This window comes from Geotrypetes seraphini, chromosome 4 (assembly GCF_902459505.1).
Source record: "Geotrypetes seraphini chromosome 4, aGeoSer1.1, whole genome shotgun sequence".
Taxonomy (NCBI): domain Eukaryota; kingdom Metazoa; phylum Chordata; class Amphibia; order Gymnophiona; family Dermophiidae; genus Geotrypetes; species Geotrypetes seraphini.
The window spans coordinates 122,181,219-122,205,972 of record NC_047087.1 but is presented as its reverse complement, the minus strand read 5'-3'; the positions used below and the strand labels follow the sequence as shown (position 1 = coordinate 122,205,972).

The 24,754-nt window shown below is 44.7% G+C and overlaps 1 protein-coding gene across 4 annotated transcripts in view; it reads right to left on the bottom strand.

The window, feature by feature from the left end:
- The window catches only part of ATP6V1A (ATPase H+ transporting V1 subunit A), a 176,318-nt gene that overhangs the window by 88,774 nt on the left and 62,790 nt on the right, over positions 1-24,754 (bottom strand). For all 4 annotated transcript variants that reach the window (XM_033941981.1, XM_033941978.1, XM_033941979.1 and 1 more), the window contains 3 exons: positions 20,492-20,643; positions 11,691-11,853; positions 4,596-4,704 (listed from right to left, as the gene is read on the bottom strand). In XM_033941981.1, coding sequence (XP_033797872.1) covers positions 4,596-4,704; positions 11,691-11,853; positions 20,492-20,643 — 424 coding nt within the window. The remainder of the gene's footprint in view (positions 1-4,595; positions 4,705-11,690; positions 11,854-20,491; positions 20,644-24,754) is intronic.

The following is a 24,754-nucleotide window of genomic DNA, read 5'->3' as shown; positions in this document are numbered from 1 at the left end:
GATTAGAGAAGCTGGGCCTATTCTCCTTTGAAAAGAGGGGATATGATCGAAACATTCAAGGTAATGAAGGGAATAGACTTAGTAGATAAAGACAGGTTGTTCAGCCTCTCCAAGATAGAGAGAACGAGAGGGCACTCTCTAAAGTTAAAAGGGGATAGATTCCGTACAAACGTAAGGAAGTTCTTCTTCACCCAGAGAGTGGTAGAGAACTGGAATGCTCTTCTGGAATCTGTTATAGGGGAAAACACCCTCCAGGGATTCAAGACAAGGTTGAATATGTTCCTGCTGAACCAGAACGAACGCAGGTAGAGAGGAATGGCCAGTAGAAAAAAGGATGTTATAGTATACAAGTCTCTGATGAGGCCCTATTTGGAATACTGTGTGCAATTCTGGAGACTGCATCTTCAAAAAGATATTAAAAGGATGAGTTGGTTCAGAGGGCTGCTACAAATTGGTTAGTGATTTGTAATAAAGCGTAAAGGGACAGACTTAGAGGCCTCAATATATATACTCTGGAAGACAGGCAGGAGAGAGGGGATATGAGAGGCATTTAAATATCTCCGGGGGTCTCTTCGTTCCCTGAGAGGACATCAGAGTCCAGTCCTCTTTGGGGGGGAGGTGGCCCTCCTTTGACTGTTATTGGAAATGTTACAATCCTTCTCTGTGTTCTGTGGTTGTGAGTTGTTATTCTATTTACCAATAAAAAAAGTTTCATAATAATAATAAATATCTCCGGGGGGGGAAGGGAGTGGCTGGGGTTCTCGTAGGTATGGGTGTGGAGTCAGAGGGGAATGGCAGGATAGGTGAGGGTACAAAGATTCAAACTGGGGCACAGACACAACAGTAACAGCACTCATCCAGTACTCTAGGGCGCCTCAAACAGATATTCCTTCAGAAATCTTTTCCATGTAAAATTCCCAGCATACAATAATAAAAATTCTACCAAGCTAATTACCTTATCCATCAATTAGAAAAATGCTGGAACCAACTACCACTTACACTATGATCTTGTGACCACTATCTCAGGTTCAGAAATCTTTTAAAAGAATTTCTGTACCAAGATAGAGAGCCAACCCTGAAGTAACTGAAATGGTAATTGTAAAAGCCCATTTCTAAACTGTCTAATGCAACTCTTGGGATATAACGATGAGCCAATGATGACCTGCTTGAACTTGTAACTATATTTGTAACTATTATCTAATTGTATTAGTAACTGTACTGATTTACCTGTACTACCGTGTTTCCCCGATGGTAAGACACTGTCTTATTTTTTTTGGAAGGCCAAAATATGCTCTAGGGCTTATTTTCGGGGGGATGCCTTATTAACCCTTTCATGTCCCCTCTGTATCTCTATCCTTATTCAGTAGGTCCTGCTTACCCTTTCTCTTCTTTGTGTCACTATCTCCATTTTCAGCTTTCCCCCCCTTTTCCTTTGTTACTGCACCCTGTAGCTAGAATCTTTCCACCCTCCCTCCACTCCGGCCCAGCCCAGTATGAAATATTTCCTTTTGTTTCCCTCCCCTCTCTCTTTCTCTCTCTCTTCTCCTCCCTCACCCACGAGTCCTGCATCTGGCCCTCTCCCTTCTACCTGCACCTGGCAACACCCCCCTGCTCCGCGGCTCTCTTCAGCAACTCGTCAGCAGCAGTGATCAAGACAAGCTGCCGACATCGAGGCCTTCCCTCTACGAGTCCCGCCTTTGTGGAAAAAGGAAGTTGAAACAAGCGGGACTCGCAGAGGGTAGGCCCCGACGTCAGAAGCTTGTGTCGATCGCTGCTGCTGAGTTGCCGAAGAGAGCCGCGGAGCAGGGGATGTGGCCGGAAGCAGGTAGAAGGGAGAGGGAGATAGGAAGGCTGTAGATCTCCGGAGCATGACACCGACCCCGGCCAGGATGATTTCTTTTTCAGGCGTGCACCTTACAAGTCCAGCGTCGCGGCGGGAAATAGCCATGCTGAGCAGTGAGCTCAGCACTACACAGATGAAAGCCTTGCTTGCTGATTGGTCCGGCGGCACAGCCACCGGACCAATCAGCAAGCAAGGCTTTCATCTGTGTACGTGCTGAGCTCACTGCTCAGCATGGCTATTTCCCGCCGCAACGCCGGACTTGTAAGTTGCATGCCTGCGTGACACACTACTGGAGCCACGGCAAAGGTGGAAAAGAGCCGCGGGTTGCCGACCCCCGCGGTAGACGGAGGGACCACACGGAGTCACCCACCGTACCACCCGATTCGGGTAAGCGCAGGTATCGGTGGGTGGCTTATTTGCGGGGGGTGCCGGGGGGTATCGGGGGTGCCTTATTTTACAATTTTTTCTAAAAAGGGGGGGCTGTCTTATTTGATGGCCCTGCCTTATCATCGGGGAAACACGGTAGCAACTCTATTGAATGTCTGTCAAACTCCCAACTGTAACTTCCAGGGTAACTGACCCAAACCACTTATAATATAATCCAACCTTGAACAGAATAGGTAAAGGCAGAATAGAAAACCTGATTAACATAATATAATTCTCATAAACACCCACTTCTTGCTCTCCAGCTCAATCAAATCGCTAATGGATCTAAAGACAGGTTTGTCCTTTCCCTGGACGCTTTTAAAGCAAGTCTAACTCCAGGTATTTTTCTTCTCATCAACCAAATCGTTTTACTATGAGTGGAGGCAAACATTCATCTCGTAAAGCCATAAATGTCACACCTATGGAATTGCCCATGGAACACCCCCTCTGGGAACATTATTTTTTCTGTGACTAATAACCTTGGACACCATTTTTCATATGTCTGATTATACACTTTGGACGTTTTCTGCCATATAAACATCATTTTGCCTTTTATGACATTATGGGCGCCTTTTACTAAGCCACGTTAAGGCTTTAACGCGTGGAATAGCGCGCGCTACATTGCCATGTGCGATAGACCTTAACGCCAGCATTGAGCTGGTGTTAGTTCTAGAAGCATAGCACGTGGTAATTTCCTGCGTGCGCTAAAAACGCTAGTGCACCTTAGTAAAAAGAGCCCTATGTGGATATTTTTCTTTTTTGAAAATGAGCCCCCTAGTCAACTATTTTCTGCAGTTCAAAATCTCTATTGAGCAAATGGGCATTCCCATGTAGAAAGAAACAAACTAAATCTCATTGCTGGATATTTGAAATTTTTACAATTAAATTTGAGTTTCCCTGTTAAGGTAACATCATATGTCCCTGACGAAGGCACAAGCTGAAACATGGTGAATTATACATTAAAAACATTTTACTCATCTGCTTTGTTTTCTTTATTTTTTTTCAACTCTATTTTCTAACTATTGTCTACAAACATGCTATATATCACACTTCATAGCAGAGAATTCTGACAGCTGCTTACAGGCAATTATATAACTAGGCAAAGAGGGGTTAATTTGCTATAGCCTGCCTAAAGTTGGACACCAGGATGATATGCACCCAATGCAAAATTCTATGTGCACAATTAGAATTATAGAATACTAGACTAAATCCGCAGTTATGCATCTAACTTCAGGCATAAACACTAATGATATCTAAATGGCAATTAGATACGTAACTGCAAGTATTCTAAAAGACATGTGCTTAGGTGCCATGCATGCCCCCAATCTACATATGCCCATCCCAGGTCCACACCCCCTTTGTAGTTGCACACTATAGAAATTATGCGCACGTCATATAGAATATTAACATCAGTTACCTATGTAACTGCTAATTATTGCCAACTGTCAAGTACTGCCAATAATTGGTTGTTAAAGCCAATTAGACTAACTGTTCAATTAAATTACATGCATAACTGACATTCTACAACTTGGGTGCATAACTTTGGATGTTCAGCGTCAAGTTGGGTGCACAAGTTTATAAAACAAGGGGGTTAACATTAGGTGCCAAGTGCAGCACCTATAATATAAATTAATAGCATTTATGTACACAAGAGGCACCAATAATTGGCAGTTATGTGCAAAAGTACTAAATGATATTCTATAACATACATGCCAAAGTCGCTTAGCATATACCTGTGAGGAAGCATACTCATGGGAGGCCATAGGCATGTCACCAAATGATATGCACAACTTATATCACTTGTGTGTGCTGCATGGTGCACTTGGGCGCACCAACTTTTGTTAGCCATTGACCTGTCATTAATTGGGTGTACCTATATTTCAGTGTACCAATATGGTGCACCCTGAAGTCATTATAGAATTGGTACTAAGCATTGCTCTTTGTGGCGCCCAGATCTTGCGCTAAGTTATAGAAATGCCCAAATATGACTAAACTTCCTACCTGTGGCATTCTGATAGCATTCAAGTCTTCTGTTAGGAAGCAGTACGGTTCCAGCATGTCATTAATGTATTCAGGCCCCAGGTACGGGGTCATTGCCTGGCTAACCACTAATGGTTTCAATGGCATGGAAAGTTTGCCTCTGAAAATACAGAGCACTACCTCAGGATAATTTAGTCTAGAAAATGCCCTCCATGCTTCACCAGAAAGCTAAACAAAATAAAACAATATACAGAGTGCACCAATGAAAATGCCAATCATATTAGCATAATATGTAAGAAATAGGTGACCTGTAAAGATGCTCCTGTATCATTTCATTAGCACTTACCAGTATAGATGGAAGCTTCTCTAGCAGCCACAGGCATGTTGGAAGTATTAGCTACCAGGGATGTGCGCTTCATAATACTCTCAATTTTGCCATCCACTTCCATTGTGAGCTACAAGAAAAACAAGGGTTGGTCACTTTCTGCTAGTCCAGGGAATATTTTCACATATTCAATTACTGGTTCAGCTGATGCCACCAGAACCAGAGGTTAAGTAGGCAAGAAATCATTCTCTTGTTCTTTTCTTGTTATTGCATTGCCTACTTCGTTGATCTTTCTAAAAACAGTATAATCTCTGTTACGAGTACAGGAAACTGAGAGCAACAAAGCTAAAATTAAGTAAAGTTATTCAAGCTTCCCCTTTGTCATCAGGGGAAGAAAGCACACTTCAAACTGATCTGCTTCATCTGACCTTTCATAATGAACCTACAAGGGAAAGATACAGTAATTCTGTTTAATAACTAATCAGCTGGCAGTTAATGCATGGTTTTGCCAAGAAACCCAAAGGAATCCTATAAAGTCTCAAAAATTCATGTTAAACATTATCACTGAAGAAGACATTTGTTAATCTAGTAAAGCATATCAAAGTGCTGAGAAAGCATAGTAACTCACCTGTAGCAGGTGTTATCCCAGGACAAGCAGGCAGCATATTCTCACATGTGGGTGACATTCATGGAACCTGGCACATAACATCTAAAGTGAACTGTCACTTTAAGAACTCAAAGACTGTCCGTACCTTGCATGCGCGGGTGCCCTTCCGTCCACTGCCAGCTTGCGGGACCATCAGTTCTTTGTTTCCGTGGAGTGGAGAAGTGTTTATTTTCTATGTATATTGGTTGCTTATTTTTTGTGCCTTCCCATATTAAATTTACTTTCTATTTTTTATTTGCCAGTATTACTGAAAGAAGTACTTTCAGACTTTGGCCTACTAGCTTCCTTTTTCTCGCTGAGGAACCTCGCACCAGTGGTTTTTCTCTCGGGGTTGTTATTCTCCCAATAATTTTTATACTTTCAGGTCAGTTTTTGAAGCTGCATCGAGGATGGCCAACTCTAACGCTCCTCTTTACAGCCCTCCTCCAGGGTCATCAACTCCAATGTCCAGCTCTACCTCAGCTACTTTGGTGCTGCTGCCACCAGGGGAACCGCATAAGAAGGCTAAGAAGCACAAGCACTATTCCCCCTTCAATGCAAGCATCTCCTCCATCAAAGAAGCAATGCCGGATGCCTCTGCATATGCACACTCTATGCAGACTATCGCACAGGCACCAAGTTCCAGTATCTGTGCATCAATGAGCGCAATTTGCGCTGCCTACCGCACAATCACCATCTCTACAGCAGCAAGCACATTCTGTGCCATCAACTAAACAGGTGCTCAACTTCAGCAACTGGCGCCATATATACCGTACAGGTTCCCAAGATCATCTAAAAATGCTGCTTTGGAACGGGTTAGCTGGGCTACTGCAGTCACATGCAGTGCTAAATACTGTCAATGTACTCCTAGTCTCGAGCAAGGTAAGCAAGATGTCACAGACCGCTGCTCTCTGATTCCTGTACATGTATTACAAAATATGCTTAATGAAGGCTTCGATAATACACACCTATCATCTTAGTCTATGGCCGCATTGTCATGGGGGGGGGGCAGAGCATAGCATTTGACTCTTGAAGCTCCTCTTGACATCCTTCATGGCATCCATGTTGACATTCCCCCCAAGGTCGCAGCTCTTCTAGACATCATAATGTGACCAGAGGTCCTGCCACACACTCCCCTCATTGCTACTGCCACCATTCCAGGTACATGGGGCAATATGATGAGGGTTATGATTCTAACTTGTCTCTTCCTATTTCTAACAGGTCTCATTACAACAATTCATTTTGTGCTAGCAGTAGTTAAGATTCACCTTCGTTACCTATTCAGACTCTACCCCCTGCCAGTCTATCTTTTACCAAGCTTATTAGGCAAATGGGGCAGGATTTTCCTATTACGATGAAATCTTAAACAGAACCTACTGCAGAATATAGAGAGGCACTCGATAACAAGAAATTGTCCACCCACTGCCTGAAGATTGCTCTACACAACTTTAAGAAAGATGTCTTGCTCAAAAACTTGGAATCCCCACCTTCATATACCAGTGGCTCCAAAGAGGTTGGATTCCCTTTACAAACTTCAGTCTACCGCTGGGTTCAACAAACCACAGCTGTCACAAGTGGAATCCTTCTTACAGAAAGCACACAGCTCTACAGCCTATGCTAGTGCTCCACCTGGCAGAGAGGGCAGTTTAGTTGCAAGTAGAGAATGACGAGGCAAGCCATGGGTAACCCGCCAAAACTGGGAGGAAAAAAACTGGTTGCCGTGGGTATGGGGACAAGGTCATTCACCGCTCCGTGGAGCGGTGAATGGCCTTGTCCACGGAGTTAAGTATTTTGCGCGTGTTGCCTCACTTATCACCCCTCGCGATCATGCGGTCCAGCAGCTCCCTATCTCCTTCCTCCCGATCGCCATGGTCCAGGCATCTCCCTCCCTCCTTTCCCCTCACCTTCGCTGGTGATTTTCATTTTTGGCTCCGAGAGGCACGAGCCTTTTAACAAATCACACACGGCTGCCTTAAACTTCTTCTCTGACACAATCGAAAACAGGAAGTTGCATCAGAGCAGAAGTTTCAGCGCAGCCGCACATGACTTGAGAAAAGGCTTGGGTCACCCAGAGATAGAAAAATTAAAATTGCCAATGAAGGTGAGGGGAGATGCCTGGACCACGGTGATTGGGAGGGAGGGGGCTGCTAGACCAAGCAAAAGGCATTGAAGGGAAGTGGAGAGAGAGGGGGAGGGGAGAGAGGAACAAACGCTGCATGGAAGTGGATAGGAGAGTGAGGGGAACACACTGGAAGGAAGTGGAGAGAGGGGGGAGAGGAGGGATAAGTAGATGCTGCATGGAAGTGGGTAGGAGAGAGAAGGGAAAAGACGCTGAAGGAAAGTGGGGAGGGGGAGAGAAGGAAACAGATGCTGAAGGGAAGTGGGAAGGAGAGAGAGAGGGGAGCACATACTGGATGGAAGGAGGGGATAAAGAAAAAAAGGCACCTGCTGCATTGGGGAAACAGATACAAGATTTGAGGAGCGGAAAGGAAGAGAGAGATGCTAAAAACCACCTGGGGGAGGGAGAAAAGATGGAAGGGAAGACGACAGAGATGCCAGACTATGAGGGGAGCGGAGAGAAGAAAATGGGTGCTAGACCAATGGGGGGAAGGGAGAGATGAAAGGGAGAGGCACAGTTTCTGGCAGAAGCATAGAAATAAAGCAGATTCCATACGGAAGAGGCAGAGGGAAGACAGACAGTGGATGGAAGGAATAGAATGATGAGAAGATGAGGCAAGCAGAAACCAGACAACAAAGGTAGAAAATAAAGTTCTATTTCTTTTCTTTTTTTGCTTTAGGATAAAGTAGTATATTAGTTGTGTTGATAAACATTTATAAACAAAGCCCTGCCAACTGAAGACCTCTTCCTCTAGTTCGGCAGTCAGAACTTTGATTTATAAAATGACAATTGTACAGAATATTGTTTCTTTTTATACTTTAATAAAATAAGTTCATATATAACTATTCAAGGCTTATGCGGATGGGATCAGATGGTTTGTGAGGACGGGGTGGAGATGGGGACCAGATGGGGACTGAGCTCACGGGAACAAGACGGGGATGGGGACTGAGCTCACGGGGACGGGGATGGGACAGAGCTCCCAGGGACAAATTTTTTCCTCATGTCATTCTCTAGTTGCAAGGTGTTCTAGGGCTCCATGCTTATGGGCAAAATCCTGAATTACAGAAGATATCCAGTTATGACAACTACATATCCTCTAGACATCTCTCGACTTATCGGCATCTCAGACATGACTTTCTAGAAACCATCGCTGCGTAGACAAGCTTAGCACAGAACCTCAGAACTAGATGCCAATTTTCCAAGATACACACATAAGAACATAAGCAGTGCCTCCGCCGGGTCAGACCATAGGTCCATCCTGCCCAGCAGTCCGCTCCCGTGGCGGCCCAAACAGGTCACGACCTGTCTTAATCACCAGAAGGGGCCCCCTTGCCACTTTGATTTCCCATTGAAGTCCTATCTTCGCATCGAAGTCCTAACCCTCCGGTCTTGCATATGCAAGACCTGGTTGGGTTTCTATACTATTTTTTATTACCTGGTTAGCTTTCTATACCTGTGTTACATCCCAGCACCTCTCTCAGTATCCCATGATCCCTTTATCCCTCAGGAATCCGTCCAATCCCTGTTTGAATCCTTGTACCGTACTCTGCCTGATCACTTCCTCCGGTAGCGCATTCCAAGTGTCCACGACCCTTTGGGTGAAAAAAAACTTCCTTGCATTTGTTTTGAACCTATCTCCCTTCAGTTTCTCCGAATGCCCCCTCGTACCTGTTGTCCCCTTCAGTCTGAAGAATCTGTCCCTATCCACCCTCTCTATGCCCCTCATGATCTTGAAGGTCTCTATCATATCTCCCCTGAGCCTCCTTTTTTCCAGAGAGAAGAGCCCCAGCCTATCCAACCTCTCGGTGTATGGGCAGTGTTCCAGCCCTCTTACCAGTTTCGTTGCTCTCCTTTGGACTCTCTCAAGTACTGCCATGTCCTTCATGAGGTACGGCAACCAATATTGAGCGCAGTATTCCAGATGTGGACGCACCATCGCTCGATACAATGGCACACATATTTCTATTCTTCCTGCTCACAGAAAATACCTTTGCTTTCATCTGGAAACATACCATTTCTAGTACAAAGTACTCCCCTTTGGGATGGCATCAGCATTGAGAGTTTTCACCAAGTGATTAGTGGTGGTGGCAGTAATACTTTGTTCATACAGATTCCACATTTTTCCTTACCTGGATGACTGCATCATCAAAGCCTCCACACCACAGTAGGCTTTGAATGCAACAATTCAATTTCTCAAATTCCTGTGATAAGCAGTCAATTATCCTACCTCCCACCTAGAGTTCACTCAGACTTTGGAGTTTACTAGAACTCTTCTGGAGACATACCAGACACATGCTTTCCTCCCTCAGCAGAGACTCACTACACTACTTCTGCTCTGCCAGGAAGTCTCTTCTCATTGTCACCTGAGACGTCACCTGTTACAACTTCTAGGTCACATGATTTCTATAATATAAGTGGTCCCATTTGCCATTCACCTCAGACATTCTCAGTGGGTATGATTCTCCCAGGGATCTCAAGCAACTGGTCTTCTATCCCAGAGCTCATCAATGACCTCACAGCTTAGAGGCTCTCTTCTGTAGTGGATATCTCCAACCAATTTCTTCAGAGGTCTCCAGTTTCAAGAATCACCTCATCAAAAGATTTTGACGACTAATGCTTCCATGCTAGGATAGGGAGATCATTTAGACAGTCTCCACACCCAGGCATCTTGGAGTTCTATGGAGACATGTCTTCATATCAACCTTCTGGAACTATGAGCAACTTGCAATGCCCTATTCATGTTCCAGGTTCATCCCCTCAATCAAATAGTACTGTTTCAGACAGACAACCAAGTAGACATGTACTAAATGAACAAGCAAGGTGGAACAGAATCACACCACCTCCACCAAGAGGCCATACAAATCTAGTCCTGGGCCAGTGCTCACAACATTTTCGTGAAGCAGTTTATCAGAATGTATTGGCCGACAGGTTGAGCAGAGTTCTGCAACCACACGAACAGTCGCTCAACACCTTCATCTTGTGACAGTTGTTTATAGCTTGGTGAACCCTGGAAGTAGACCTATTTGTTTCCCCCTACAATCACAAGCTTCCTCTTTTCTGCTCTAGGCTCCACACTCCCAGTCGCCTGGAAATGGATGCCTTTCTGCTTAACAAGCAAGGCAAGTTTGTCTACGCATTTCCTCCAGTCCATTTAATCATGATAACAATGTTAAAACTTCACCAAGAACTAGCAACCATAATACTCACCTCAGTGGCCACATCAACCTAGCTTCCCTTTCCTCCTACAAATGAGCAAACGAGAACCACTCACTCTGTAAATCTTTCCCAGAACCAGGGCTCTCTAATGCATCCCAATCTATTTTCTTTAGCTCTCACAGTGTGGTATCTCTTTCCCAACCAGAAGATACTCTTTCATTGTCTGCAATAGTGTCAGCTATCATTGAAGCATCTAGGAAGCCGTCCACACAGTCCTTGTGGTGTAGTGGCAAATCTCTGGATCCGGTGACCTGTCCTATTCAGTCTTATACTGGATGATCTCCTACACCTCTCTGATTCAGGACTAAAAACTAATTCAGTGAGAGTTCATCTCAGTGCTATAAGTGTTTTTCACACATCACTGGACAATACACCCTTAGGAGTACATCCTCTGATTTCTAGATTCATGAAAGACCTTTACAATACTCATCTTGCAGACTGGAACACTTATCCTGATATTTCTTCTGACAGGGGTACTCCTGTTTTCACTAATTGAGCTACCTCAGGTGAAGAATTAGCAATTTCTCATCTATTCATGACACAACAAAACATAAAGATGGGATGGGACACCTTGTGAGTCCAGAAGCCAAGTTACTGAGGTCTGTTTTTCTCCACTTTGTTTTTTATAATTTACATGTCTCAGTTGTGTATGTCTAAATGGTGATCCCAGGAATACTTATATAGCAACACGTTTATGCTTAATATAGTTGACATATTTATTACGGCTACGCCCACAAAATTTAGTAAATACAAAATGTGTGTGTAATTTCTTTTCTTTGGATAGTGTCAGAATTTGTGTAAATTTTCTGAGCAAATCTAATTTGTGAAAATGCTAAAATTTACTGTACATGCAAAATTTCTATTGTCTTACAGAATATTTTATTCAGTCTTTAAGCCTAAGCCCCCTTATTTAAAGTCTGAATTTTAAGTGGGAAACATTTCTATCAACAAAAACCAAGTTAGATACATCTAATCAATTATCTGTTTGATCTTTCTTTCAGACAATATGGAGGTATTGCACAGGCTAGTTAGGAAACGGCTTTTTGACTGAGTAGCAATCAGGTGTCCACTGTAATTGTGTCATACTACAGTAATCTCTTTCTTTGTGTTTTGTTAGAAGGTGCTATGTACTGACCTCAGGAAAGTCTCGCAGCACTTCTGACATCTCATTTCCACGCTCTCCACAGCCAACATAGATGATGACATCACTGTTTGAATATTTGGACAAGGATTGAGAGATAACTGTTTTTCCACAACCAAAAGCACCTGGGATGGCAGTGGTACCACCCTGGACACCGCTGAATACAGGAAGGGAAAATTAAGTTGTTACATCAGTAATCAAGCAATAAAATTTGCAAATTCAAACCTAAAACTTCCCATTTTGGATACTTAAAAGAAGTAAGAACCTCATCTCCTCCCAATACCCCACTTGAGACATCACTAGTGGAAAATACCATTTCATTAGGCTTACAGTGAATTTTAAAATAATTTGTGAAAAAATTAAAATAAATGGCAATAGACTCACTAAACAAAAAACATTTCTGTTCTTTTAACATTTAAGAAGGCAATTTAAGTTAGTCCCATGAGTAAAATGATGCATTATCTGCACAAAAGCAAAAATACTTACCATTAGCAGGTGTTCTCCGAGGATAGCAGACATACATTCTCACATGTGAGTGATGTCATCCATGGAACTGGGTACAGACACTACCAAGTGCACTGTCACTTTAAATTTTTAGGCAGTGCCCATACAGTGTGCGTGCCGGAGCCTTCCTGCCCAACATCAGGTCACAGGGCATCAGTTTAGTAACAAAGCTAAGACCCTAACTAGGGGAGGTGGGCAGATTGTGAGAATATATGCATACTGTTCTTGGAGAACACCCCCTACAGGTAAATATCTTTGCTTTCTCCGAGACTCCGTGGGAGTATGTGGTGTAGTGGTTAGAACTACAGCCTTGGCACCCTGAGGTTGTGGGTTCCAATCCTGCACTGCTCCTTGTGACCCTGGGCAAGTCACTTAATCCTCATTGCCCCAGGTACATTACATAGAGTGGGAACCCACCGGGACAGTTAGGGAAAAATGTTTGAGTAACTGAATAATTTAATCCACATAGAATTATAGGATAAGCGGAATATAATTCATATTTTTTTTAAAAACCAACTAAGCAGGCATAATATTCTCACACGCGGGACTTCTAAGTTGCCAGGATCATGACTCTGAATGAGGACAATTAATATACAGGGAGTCCCTGGGTTAAGAACGAGTTCTGTTTTTTTAAAACCTCTCTTTAGTTGAATTTGTATGTAACTCGAATCCTGTTCAGTCTATAAATTAACCACACACTAATCACCTTAATACTTCCAAGACATCAGTCAAAAAATCAAAAACTCACATGAAAAATAACAAGCTTCAAAGTGAACGATCAGACCCACAACCGGAATTCTAGTAAAAAATCACAGAGCCAGTCATTTTAAAGACCATCATAGCATGTTCACTGTCTATGCCATCTGCTGTCTTAGAACCATTGTTCTACTAATTTCCAATTTTGAACAAGATATTATTGCATAAATAACGGCTTTGCCACTTCATGGAATACAATCTGTTACTTATCTGACAAGCAGGATGGTGATACTGCTGCTCTATAACTGCTCCGGGGATATTCTTATGTTACTACTAAACTGCTGCTGTCATGCTCTCTCCGACCCTCCCCAACCAGGGTTTCACGGTTGGCTTTTTCAGGAGGGGTCACTATAAAGGAAACATAACATATATAACTACCACACCACAGTGAAAAGGGGGGACCAACCATTCTAGAAGCCAAAAATATCTATATATTCTACAATTATCTCTCTCAAACTCGAGTCAATTGCTTTAACTCTGTCATCACAGTTATTGAGAAACAGAACTCTTCCACCCAGCTAACAGACAGCTCTGGCGATGCACAATCATTCAGCAGGCCAAGCCCTTTAAAAACACTGCCCCCATACTGACGTCACAAAGTATGTCACATGAAGGCAGGACTAGCTGAGAACCGCGGGACCCGTCAAAAACACAACCCGTGCTAAATCTGAAACCAATTGATTTCACTGTTCAACCCCACAGGGGATAGAGTATGCCAGTTGAATATAAACCGATGTTCTTGCTGTAACAGACACTGAGATACATTCCCAATAACTTTCTTAGCTTTCAACAACACAGTGTATTTAACATCCTCTACTTTGTGACTCAACTCCAACCAGAGGCTGACCACAGAGCAGTATGACGCTGACAGCGAATATTGCTGAGGTGCTTAGCAATAAGCACTTTGATAACTCTTCTCATGTGTTCAATGTAGAATTTACCACTTGGGCACACGATGCAGTAAATAACTGCCTGATATGTACAATCAGTACCTGTCCTTAAATAGAACTGTCTGCCCCCTGATCTGGGTATTTCTACATGGTCGGTACCAAGCACATGCTGGCAATAGATGCAATGATCATGCCCCCTCTGAACTCCTTTATGTTTTAATATCTCTACCAAATTCCGTCCGCTCGTGAACGCAAACCGTGGCAACTCCTGCATGACCGCATGCATTTGTAATACAGACCAATGCTTAACGATGATCTGTTGAATATTATGGCTTTGGTTGGAGAAAGGCATATTCAGCTGGCATACTCTATCCCCTGTGGGGTTGAACAACAAAATCGATTGGTTTCAGATTTAGCACAGGTTGCGTTTTTGATGGGTCCCGTGGTTCTCAGCTAGTCCCGCCTTCATGTGACATGCTTTGTGACATCAGTATGGGGACAGTTGTTGTGCATTGCCAGAGCTGTCTGTTAGCTGGGTGGAGGAGTTCTGTTTCCAGATAACTGTGATGATAGAGTTAAAGTAATTGACTCGAGTTTGGGAGATATAATTAAGAACATAAGAACATAAGAAGTTGCCCCCTCTGAGTCAGACCAGAGGTCCATCTTGCTCAGCGGTCCGCTCCCGCAGCGGCCCATCAAGCCTAGTGCTCGAACAGTGGTCCCTGATTAATTTTGTAACTTACCTCTAATCCCATCCCTATAATCTACCTTTACTCTTATCTGTACCCCTCAATCCCTTTGTCTTCCAAGTACCTATCCAAAGCTTCTTTGAACCTCTGTAGCGTGCTCCTGTTTATCACATTCTCTGGTAGCGCGTTCCATGTATCCACCACCCTCTGTGTGAAAAAGAACTTCCTGGCGTTTGTTCTAAACCTCTCCCCTTTCAATTTCTCTGAGTGCCCCCTTGTACTTATTGATCCCCTTAATTTGAAAAATCTGTCCCTGTCTATTTTTTCTATGCCCTTCATGATCTTGAAGGTTTCTATCATGTTTCCTCTAAGTCTCCGCTTTTCCAGGGAGAAAAGCCCTAGCTTTTTCAGTCTGTCAGTATATGAGAGGTCCTCCATGCCCTTTATTAGCTTAGTTGCTCTTCTCTGGACCCTTTCAAGTACCTCCATGTCCTTCTTGAGGTACGGCGACCAGAACTGAACACAGTACTCCAGGTGCGGGCGCACCATAGCACGATACAGTGGCAGGATGACTTCCTTTGTCCTGGTCGTGATACCCTTCTTAATGATACCCAACATTCTGTTTGCTTTCCTTGAGGCCGTGACACACTGCGCCGACGCCTTCAATGTCGTGTCTACCATCACTCCCAGGTCTCTTTCAAGGTCGCTCACCCCTAGCGCTGATCCCCCCCATTTTGTAAGTGAACATCAGGTTTTTTTTCCCTATATGCATGACCTTGCATTTCCCTATGTTGAAACTCATTTGCAACTTTTTGGCCCATTTTTCCAGTGTTGTCAGATCCTTTTGGAGATCTTCGCAGTCCTCCACATTATTAACCTTGCTATATAGCTTGGTGTCATCTACAAATTTAATAACCTCACATTTCGTTCCTGCCTCCAGGTCGTTGATAAATATATTGAACAGGAGCGGTCTCAGTACCAACCCCTGCGGAACTCCACTCGTGACCCATTGCCAGTCTGAGTAATGGCCCTTTACTCCAACCCTCTGTTTCCTGTCCGCCAGCCAGTTTTTGATCCATCGGTGGACTTCCCCTTGTACCCCGTGGTTCCATAGCTTCCTTAGCAGTCTTTCGTGTGGCACCTTGTCGAAGGCTTTTTGGAAGTCAAGGTAAATGATGTCTATGGATTCCGCTTTATCCATCTGGCTTGTTACTCCCTCAAAGAAGTATAATAAGTTCGTGAGGCATGACCTGCCCTTGCAGAAGCCATGCTGGCTCGACTTTAGCTGCTCATTTTTTTTGATGTGTTCCCAGATGCTGTCTTTAATCAGCGCTTCCATCATCTTACCCGGGCTGTAGTTTCCCGGGTCTCCCCTTGAGCCTTTTTTGAAGATGGCAAAGCCGTTATTTATGCAATAATATTTTGTTCAAAATTGGAAATTAGTAGAACAATGGTTCTAAGACAGCAGATGGCAGAGACATGCTATGATGGTCTTTAAAATAACTGGCCCCGTGATTTATCACTAGAATTCCTTTTGTGGGTCTGAGTCTAATGTGAGTTTTTGATTTTTTTATTGATGTCTTTGAAGTATTATGGTGATTAGTGTGTGATATACTATATTTATTCATCACCTTAGTTGATAAAAGTTCCCTTGAATATTTGTGCAGTCTATAAATTAAACATCAAAGAAACAGGCCTCAAAATAAAGTACTGTAGTTTAAATAGAAAGAAAAGTTAGGAGGTTTACACTTACTTTTGACATAAACATAAAAAACATAACTTACTTCTGTTCTTCATCTGTCCCACTATTTCCTCTCCATCACATTATTAAACATTTCTCCCTCATTTCTCTCTTCTCTATGCATCTGTACCTCACGCCTCTCCCACCACCATGTCCAACATTTCTCTCTCCCTCCTTATGTCCAATAATTCACCTTTCTTTATTTCCCCAAGTGCGCCATCTCTTTCCCTCTTACTCAGATATCCATGCCCAACAATTCTCCCTTTCTATTCCCCCCACCTCAACATCTCTTTTCTTCACTTCCTCCATTCTAGAGAATGGCACGGGGACAAATTTGTCCCTGTCCCCACAAGTTTTTTTCAATGTCCCTGCCCATTTCTGTAAGCTCTGCTTTAACCGCACAAGCCTCGAACATTTATGATTTTAAAGTGTTTGAGGCTTGTGCAGATGAGGACAGAGCTTGCAGGAATGGGCCAGGGACAGGAAAAGAACTCACAGGAATGGGAAAAAGAGTTTCCATGGGGATGGGGAAAAATTTGTCCCCGTGTCATTCTCAACTCCATTCTTCTATCCTATGTCCCAAGTTCATGCTCCCCTCCCTCCATTGTGTCCCAAGTTCATGCTCCCTCCCTCCTGTCTTCCATCCTTTGTCCGAAGTTTGTGCTCCCTCCCTTCCTTCTGTGTCCCATTGTGGCCTGCTTCTACCTTCCTGTGCCAATGTGCCCCTTCTTCCTCCCTTTCTGTCCATATCCCTGCCTGTGACAATGTGCCCCTTCTTCCATATCTAAGGTGACCATACGTCACGTTTTGAACAGGACAGTCCCTTTTTCACATCCCCTGTCCCGTTGTTCCCACTCACAGCTTTGGGACGCCCGAAATGTCCCGTTTTCAGAGAGGGCGTCCAAAGCTGTGAGTGGGGACAACGGGACAGGGGATTGCAGCCTGGATTCAGGCCCCGCTGACCCTCCTATCTCTCCCTCCCGACCCTCCCAGTGAGTTGACAACCTCCTTCCAGTAGCATTAGCAGCCGCAGCAAGCTACACAGGCTGCTTCGCGGCTTTCTCCTGCTGGTGAAGCGTCACCGATGACATCATCGGTGACGCAGCAGAGGGATTTGCGGGCAGGAGAAAGATGCAAAGCAGCCTGTTTAGCTTGCTGCGGCTGCCGACGCTACTGGAGGGAGGTTGTCAACTCGCTGGGAGGGTCGGGAGGGAGAAATAGGAGAGTCAGTGGGGGTTCGACTTGGAGGGGGGAGAAGCGGTCTGCCTCGGTGCTCCATTACCTTCTTCGGGCAGCAGCAGCGTTTACAATTCGCTGCTGTTGCCGGCTACAGGCCTTGCTCTCTGCTGGATCCTGCCTACTTCCTGTTTTCATAAAGACAGGACCCGACAGAGAGGAAGGCCTGAAGCCGGCAACATCAGTGAATTGTGAATGCTGCTGATGCCCAATGAAGTTCAGGACACCAGGCCTTGGGTGACAAGGAGGAAAGGGAGCAGAGGGGGAGAGAATTGGGGAGAGTGTTGAAGGAAGATGAGGGAGAGAATGAAAGGAAATGCCAGGGCTTGGAGGGAAGGAGGAAGGTATGCCAGACCAAGGGAAAAGGAAGGAGGAGATGTCAGAGCATGGAGGGGGAGGGAGAGATGGAAGAAAAGGAAAGGAGAGAGATGCCGGGAATCAGGGAAGGGATGATGCCAGACCATGGGGGAAGGAAAGAAAGGAGAAGAGAGAGATGCCAGAGCATAGGGGAGGGGGTGGTGACAGAGAGAGAAAAACAGAGAGGTGACAGAGCTGAAATCAATCATGTACAAAGGAGAGAAGGGGCACGGGATAGATAGTTTATGGAAGGAGCATAGAAAGAGGGAAGATGCCATATGGAAGAGAGCGAAAGAGAGAGAGGGCGGACACTGGATGGAAAGAGCACAGAGGGCAGTGAATGGAAGGGGCGAGATAGAGAGTGAACAGTAGATGGAAGGGAAAGAGAGAGGGAAACAGACACTGAATGGAAGTGGGGGGAGAGGATGGACAGCCGCTGAATGGAAGTGTGAGGGACAGGGGGAGCAGACACTGGAAGGAAGTGGGGAGGAGAAAGAAAAAAGGATTGAGGGAAGAGGATAGAGTTAGTTACTGGAAGGGGTGAGGGAAAGAGGTGGCAAGCTATAGGTAGACACAGTGAAAGAGGGAAATTGAGGACTGAATAGTAAAAAAAAATTTAGAGAGAGGCAGAAAATAAATTGAGAAGGAAGACCAGGGAAGAACAGGAGGAAGGGTGCGGAGAGAGAGATGCCAAAGCAGGGGGGAAGGAGAGGAGACAGATACCAGACCTGGGAGGAGGAAAAGAGGAAGGAGACAGATACTAGATCCGAGGGGAATAAAGGAGGAGAGAGATATGCTAAAATCTACTGCAAGGGAGGAAGGATAGAAAGAGGCAGAGAAAGGGGGGGTTGTAAGCACATTAGAAAGACTACAGAGAAAAAGGCTTTGACGAAAGTGGAAAGACAGGAGGCAGATGCAGGACTTTGGGAGGTTCAAACAGAGGGGGAGAGAGAGGGAGACCTGAAACAAAGGTAGAAAGGAGAACTGACACTGAATCTGGGGAGGGTAACAGAGGGAAAAGAGAGAGAGACCTGGACCCAAATGGGATGGGGATGGATTCTGAAAGAAATGTTGAATGCAAAAGAAAGAAAGATTGGATGCACAGTCAGAAGGAAGTGCAACCAGAGACTCATGAAATCACCAGACAACAAAGGTAAGAAAAACGATTTTATTATCAATTTAGTGATCAAAATGTGTCTGTTTTGAGAATTTATATCTGCTGTCTATATTTTGCACTATATTTGTCTATTTTTCTATAGTTACTGAGGTGACATTGCATATTTTAAAGTAATCTGCCTTGGCATCTTTGAAAAAACTCTGAAACTCGTAAATGATAATTAATATTTTCTCTGCGTACAATGTGCATTGTGGGGTTTTTAAAATATTTTATGTTTACCATTATGAATTAATAAGATATTGTGTGTACAAGAAAATGAATGGAAGAAATTATGAATGGAAGAAATTGGGGGCGGGACTGAATATTAATAGATGTCCCGTTTTGATGAAAAAAACAAATGGTCACATTATCCATATCCCAAAGTGCCCCTCGTTGTCCTTCCCTCCATACTGCATCCCAAATTTGTGTCTCCCTCCCTCCCATGGATGTTTACCTCCATTGGCTAGCTGCCTCCTCTCAACCATACTTCTCTTTGCAAAGCCGCAGCTGACCTGAAAGCCTTCCCTCTGACATCAGAGAGAAGGCTTCCGGGTCAGCTAAAGGCAGCATGTAGGAAAAGCTGCATGTGGCTTTGTGAAGAAGCAAGTGCATCTGGAAGGCAGGAAGAAGGAAGCGCTGCTTGGATGAGCAAGGTAACACACCCACAAGAGCCCCTCAAAAGGTGCCTCCATCCCTGTGGACCCAGGGGGGAACCCCGTGGGATCCCCACAGATTTTGCATGATTCTCATTGCTCCATTCCCGTGCAGCTCTCTAGCGGGAAGGCACCCACACATATGTGGTGAGACACTGCTAGAATTTCCTATTAACTGTATATGCTAAGGCAGCATCCGAACTGGGCTCCCTTGGAAGATGTCATTCAGATGTAAGAATACCAATGGCCTTTTTGTCCTCCGAGAATGGACTTTATTAAAATGCCATTCTTACATGCAGGTAACAGTATGCATGCACTTTACCTACTGTTAAGGAGAAGCATTTCTGCAGGAGGGGTTGGAACACAGTTTGCAACTATGTGCTTACCTTTGCTTTTTCATTAACAAGCATGTATTTTTACTCCAAAAATATTTTCACAAATTATCAGGTATATGTGTGTACAGATGCTTATGCTGACTCAGTTTTCAAAGTGAGAGTAAGTGTTTACTCTTACTCTGAAAATCTGGCAAAGTACACAGGTTGTAAAGTACACTGTACACATAATTTTTATCCATGCAGACGTTATAAAATTGCCCTCTAAATAACAATTATAATAATTTGAAATCGCATAGTTCAATTTCATCCAAACAACATTCACGTGCACCTTATGAATTAATGCTTCGGTAGTGCATATGTAGCCACCTATGGGGTGAATAGTCTGATAGGTATATTTCATAACAGGAGCATATAAAATTAGGATTACAAGTGCCATAAAACAGCATTTGGCCTTGAAGAAGGTGTAGGAGTTACTCACGGAAATAGTGCATCCAGGACTCTCTGGCCAGTTAACAGTGGATGATTTGCTGGAAGTTTCTCCGTGACAGGACGGATTTGACGGACTGGCCAAACTTGGACCATGGTGAATTTTTCCTTCACGTCTTCAAATTCAAGTTCCAATACAACATCCTAAGGGGAAGCAAACCAAATCCAGAGTCAATACAGCAGAAATCTACCACCAGAAATCTACATACCAGTCACTAGCAATATTCAGTACTAACATATCAAGGTCTGCAGATGTACATGTAAAGTTAGGCCAAGTTAAACAGAGCAACATTTTAGGCTGCAAATTCTGAATTTATTTGGCTTCACTTTTAAAGTCACAGCTTAGAATATTAATAAACAGGTTGCAAAAAAAAATAATCAAACATTCTGATTTCTATTCAGTTCTTTTTCATTGAATCTGTACTTTGCTCTTATTGTCAGTAAACTGTTCAAAGTGGTTAATAGCAAATACATTAGAAAATTACAATTCGGTGCAGAAAGAAAGATAAGGCTTTTATCTTAGTAATCTTTCACTGAAGCCTTCTGCTTTAAATTTGAGGTTTCTGGTGACGTGACACCCATCCCAGCACTTAATCACAGGAAAACACATTATAACAGCCAAACTTATGCAACTAGCACCAACTATTGTTACTTGCATGCCCTGCTGACAAGTAAAGCCTTAAACCAGAGTGTATGGTCATGAGGAAGCACTGATATATCATCTTTTTTTTTTTTTTTCTCAGATCCTCTGAGGGTCAGAAATTCTTCAAATTCAGATTGATACTAAGACAGAAGGCAAGCAAAGCCCATACAAAGGGAGGGGCTTCAGTACCACTAGACTAGAGAGCTGCATGGGGACGGGGATCCTGCGGGTTCCCCCTTTGGGTCACGGGGATCCCGTGGGGACACCCCCTAGGGTCGCGGGGATCCCGTGGGGACGCCCCCTAGGGACGCGGGATTCCCGTGGGGACGCCCCCTAGGGACGCGGGGTTCCTGCGGGGTTGGATCGCAGTGCACGACTCGAGCCGCGAGGGTAGTCTCCTTCTCCTTACCTGCCCTGCCGCAGCACACAGCCGACCGGAAGTCTTCCCGATGTCAGTGCTGACGTCGGAGGGAGGGCTTAAGCAAAGCCCTCCCTTCCTCTGACGTCAGCGCTGACATCGGGAAGACTTCCGGTCGGCTGTGTGCGGCAGGGCAGGTAGGGAGAAAGCAATGGCTTACGAAAGAGGGGGAGGTGCGGTCCGCCCCGGGGAATGTGCACAGCCAGTCAGGTCCCCCGATCGACCGACAACAGGCCCAGACGACAAACCTCCCTGCCCTATAGCAGCGAATCTAAATTACCTTCTTACAGCAGCTTCAATACTCCAGCTGCTGTAAGAAGGTAATTTAAATTTGCGGTTACAGGACAGGGAGATTTGTCTGACCGGGCCTGTTCTGTTGTCGGTCGGGTGGGGAAGCGCCACAAAGGTAAGGGGCAGGGAGGGAGAAAGGGAGGAAAGGTGGAGTGGAAAAGAAAAGACGCTTAAGGGAAATGGGTAAAACTGAGGGGGGAGAAGGCCGCTGAAAGCACTGGGGAAGACAAAGGGGTGGAGAAGGACGCTGAAAGGACATAGGGAAGACAAAGGGGTAGAGAAGGACGCTGAAAGGACATGGGGAAGACAGAGGAGGGAGAACGACGCTGAAAAGCACATGGGGAAGACGGGGGGGGGAGAAGGACGCCGAAAGGCCATGGGGAAGACAGAGGGGGGAGAAGGACACTGAAAGCACATGTGGAAGACAGAGGGGGGAGAAGGAAGCTGACAGGACATGGGGAAGATGGGGGGGGGAGAAGGACGCTGAAAGGAAATGGGGAAGAGAGAGTGGGGAGAAGACGCTGGCAGGGAAGAAAACAGAGATGCCAGACTATGGGGGGAGCAGAGGGAAGAAGATGGGTGCCAGACCAATTTGGGAGGGTGGAGAAAGGGAGAGGCACAGTAACAGAGCAAATGGAAGACACAGAGAGAAGAGAGACAGTGGATGGAAGGAATTGAATGAGAACATGAAGAAAGCAGAAACCAGGCAACAAAGGTAGGAAAAAAATTCTTTTTTTTTTTTTTTTTTTTGCTTCAGGATAAAGTAGTATATTAGTTGTGTTGATAAAAATTTATAAACATTAGAGGCTCTGGTAGAAACCCGTTTGCAAAGTATGTATTCTTCCCAATTAATATTTCCAAATTAATAAACTCTTTTTGCTTATTTTTAAATGGGTTTCTACCAGAGCCTTTAATTCAGTAGCATAATTAAATGAAATAACTATTTCTGTAGTTTATAGGGACGGGAGGGGACGTAGGGGATTCCTCGCGAGGATGTAGGGGATTCCTCGCGGGGACGGGTGGGGACGGAGGGATTCCTCGCGGGGACGGGTGGGAACAGGTGGGACTTGGGTGGGGACGGGTGGGATTTCTGTCCCCGCGCAACTCTCTACACTAGACACATCTACAAGAATGAAGATTACCGAGGTAAGAACCTAATTATTTCAAATGTTTGTGTCTAGTTGTCCTGAATGCAAGGGACGTACCAAAGCAGTCTCCAGAGCCTAGGGTGTCCCCGCTGCAACTGCCTTTAAGACAGAGACCCCAAAAGTGACATCCATCCCAGCTGCTACGCCCATCATATAGAACCAGGTGAAGGTATGAAGGGTAGACCATGTGGCCACTCTATAAATCTCTTCAGGCGAAGACAGCCCTAGTCTCAGCTCACGAGGCAGCAACTACACTAGTGAAGTGTGCTTTTAAGGCAATCAGTGGTTGTTTACCTCAGCCCACATACGTGGAGGAAATGTCCATTTTAATCCATCTAGAAATTGAGGTTTTAGATGCCAGTCTCCCTTTCTTGGCATGACTTGAGAGAACAAAAAGTTGATCTCAAAGGTGAAACTCGTTGATAACTTTGAGGTACCAAAGAAGCCTGTTTGACATCCAGCAAATGCAAAGCTATATCTTATTTCTTAGTTCCTTAGGGTGAAAAGCAGGCAAACAGACTTCCTGATTACCTTTGGTAAGAAAAACAGGACCATGCATAAGGCGAGCCCTGCTTCTGTGAACCTATGGTACAGCTCCCTGCAGAAAAGAGCTTGCAACTCAGAAACCCATGTAATCACCACCAGCAACATCGTCTTGACTGTAAGAGGGAAGCCTCTTGTAAGAGTTCATATGGAGCAGTACTGAGACCTTGCAACACAATGTTAAAGTTCCAGGAAGGGAAAGGAAAGGCACAACCGCAAAGCCCCTTTAATGAACCAGACGAAACTGGGTGAGAGCCCAAGGAGCCTCGTTCCCCTCTAGCTTGGATACCTGCACGTTCAGCCCAGAGCCCCTTCTTAAGTCCATCCTCCAAAAAGTCCAGGACTACCGTCAATGGAGTTCGCCAGGGCTCTACATCCTTCACTGCATACCAGCGCTGAAAGGACTTCCAGGCTTTAGCAAAGGCTGACACTGTGGATGGCTTCTTCGCTCTAAGCAACATGATAACAATAATGTCTGAATAACCCTTGGTCATAGGGCTGACCACTTAAGAGCCATGCCATAAGCCCAAAGTGCTCCGGATTCTTGATAGGGACTGATCCGAGTGAGAAGATCCACTTGGACCAGAAGTCTGAGGCCTCTGTTCCTCTGGGGACAAACTAGGTCTGCGAGGTCAATCGGGTGCCACTAGGACTACCAAGCTTGGATGGATCAGAATCCTGCAAATTATTTGACCGAGCATGGGTCATGAGGAAAACACATACAAGAGCTCATTCTCTGGCCATAGATGGACTAACGCGGCCAACCCCTCGCTTCCAAGCTCAGATCTTCAGCTGTAAAAATGAGGTATCTTGGTGATCCATCTGAAGAGGCCCCGACCACCAAACTTTGGCATTGAACACCTGTGGAGACAGAGACCATTTCCCCAGATTGAGAATGGTTACATGAGGTGGGATCTGGCAAAGCTTGAAGAGGTCTGGTAACTGGCAATTAAGATTTAATGCTAAAAAAATGCAGGGTCAAGAACTTGGGCTACAAAAATCCAGGAGAACGGTGTCGTATAGTAGGTGAAGTACTTTGTGCATGGAAGAGCGGGACTTGGACATGATTGTGTCTGATGATCCAGAGTGGAAAACCAGATAGAAAAGGCAATGGTCAAAACCAGGAAGATGCTTGGATGCATAAGGAGAATAATGGCCAGTGGGAAAAGGGAGGTAATAATGCTGTTGCATAAGTCTCTGATGAGGCCCCAT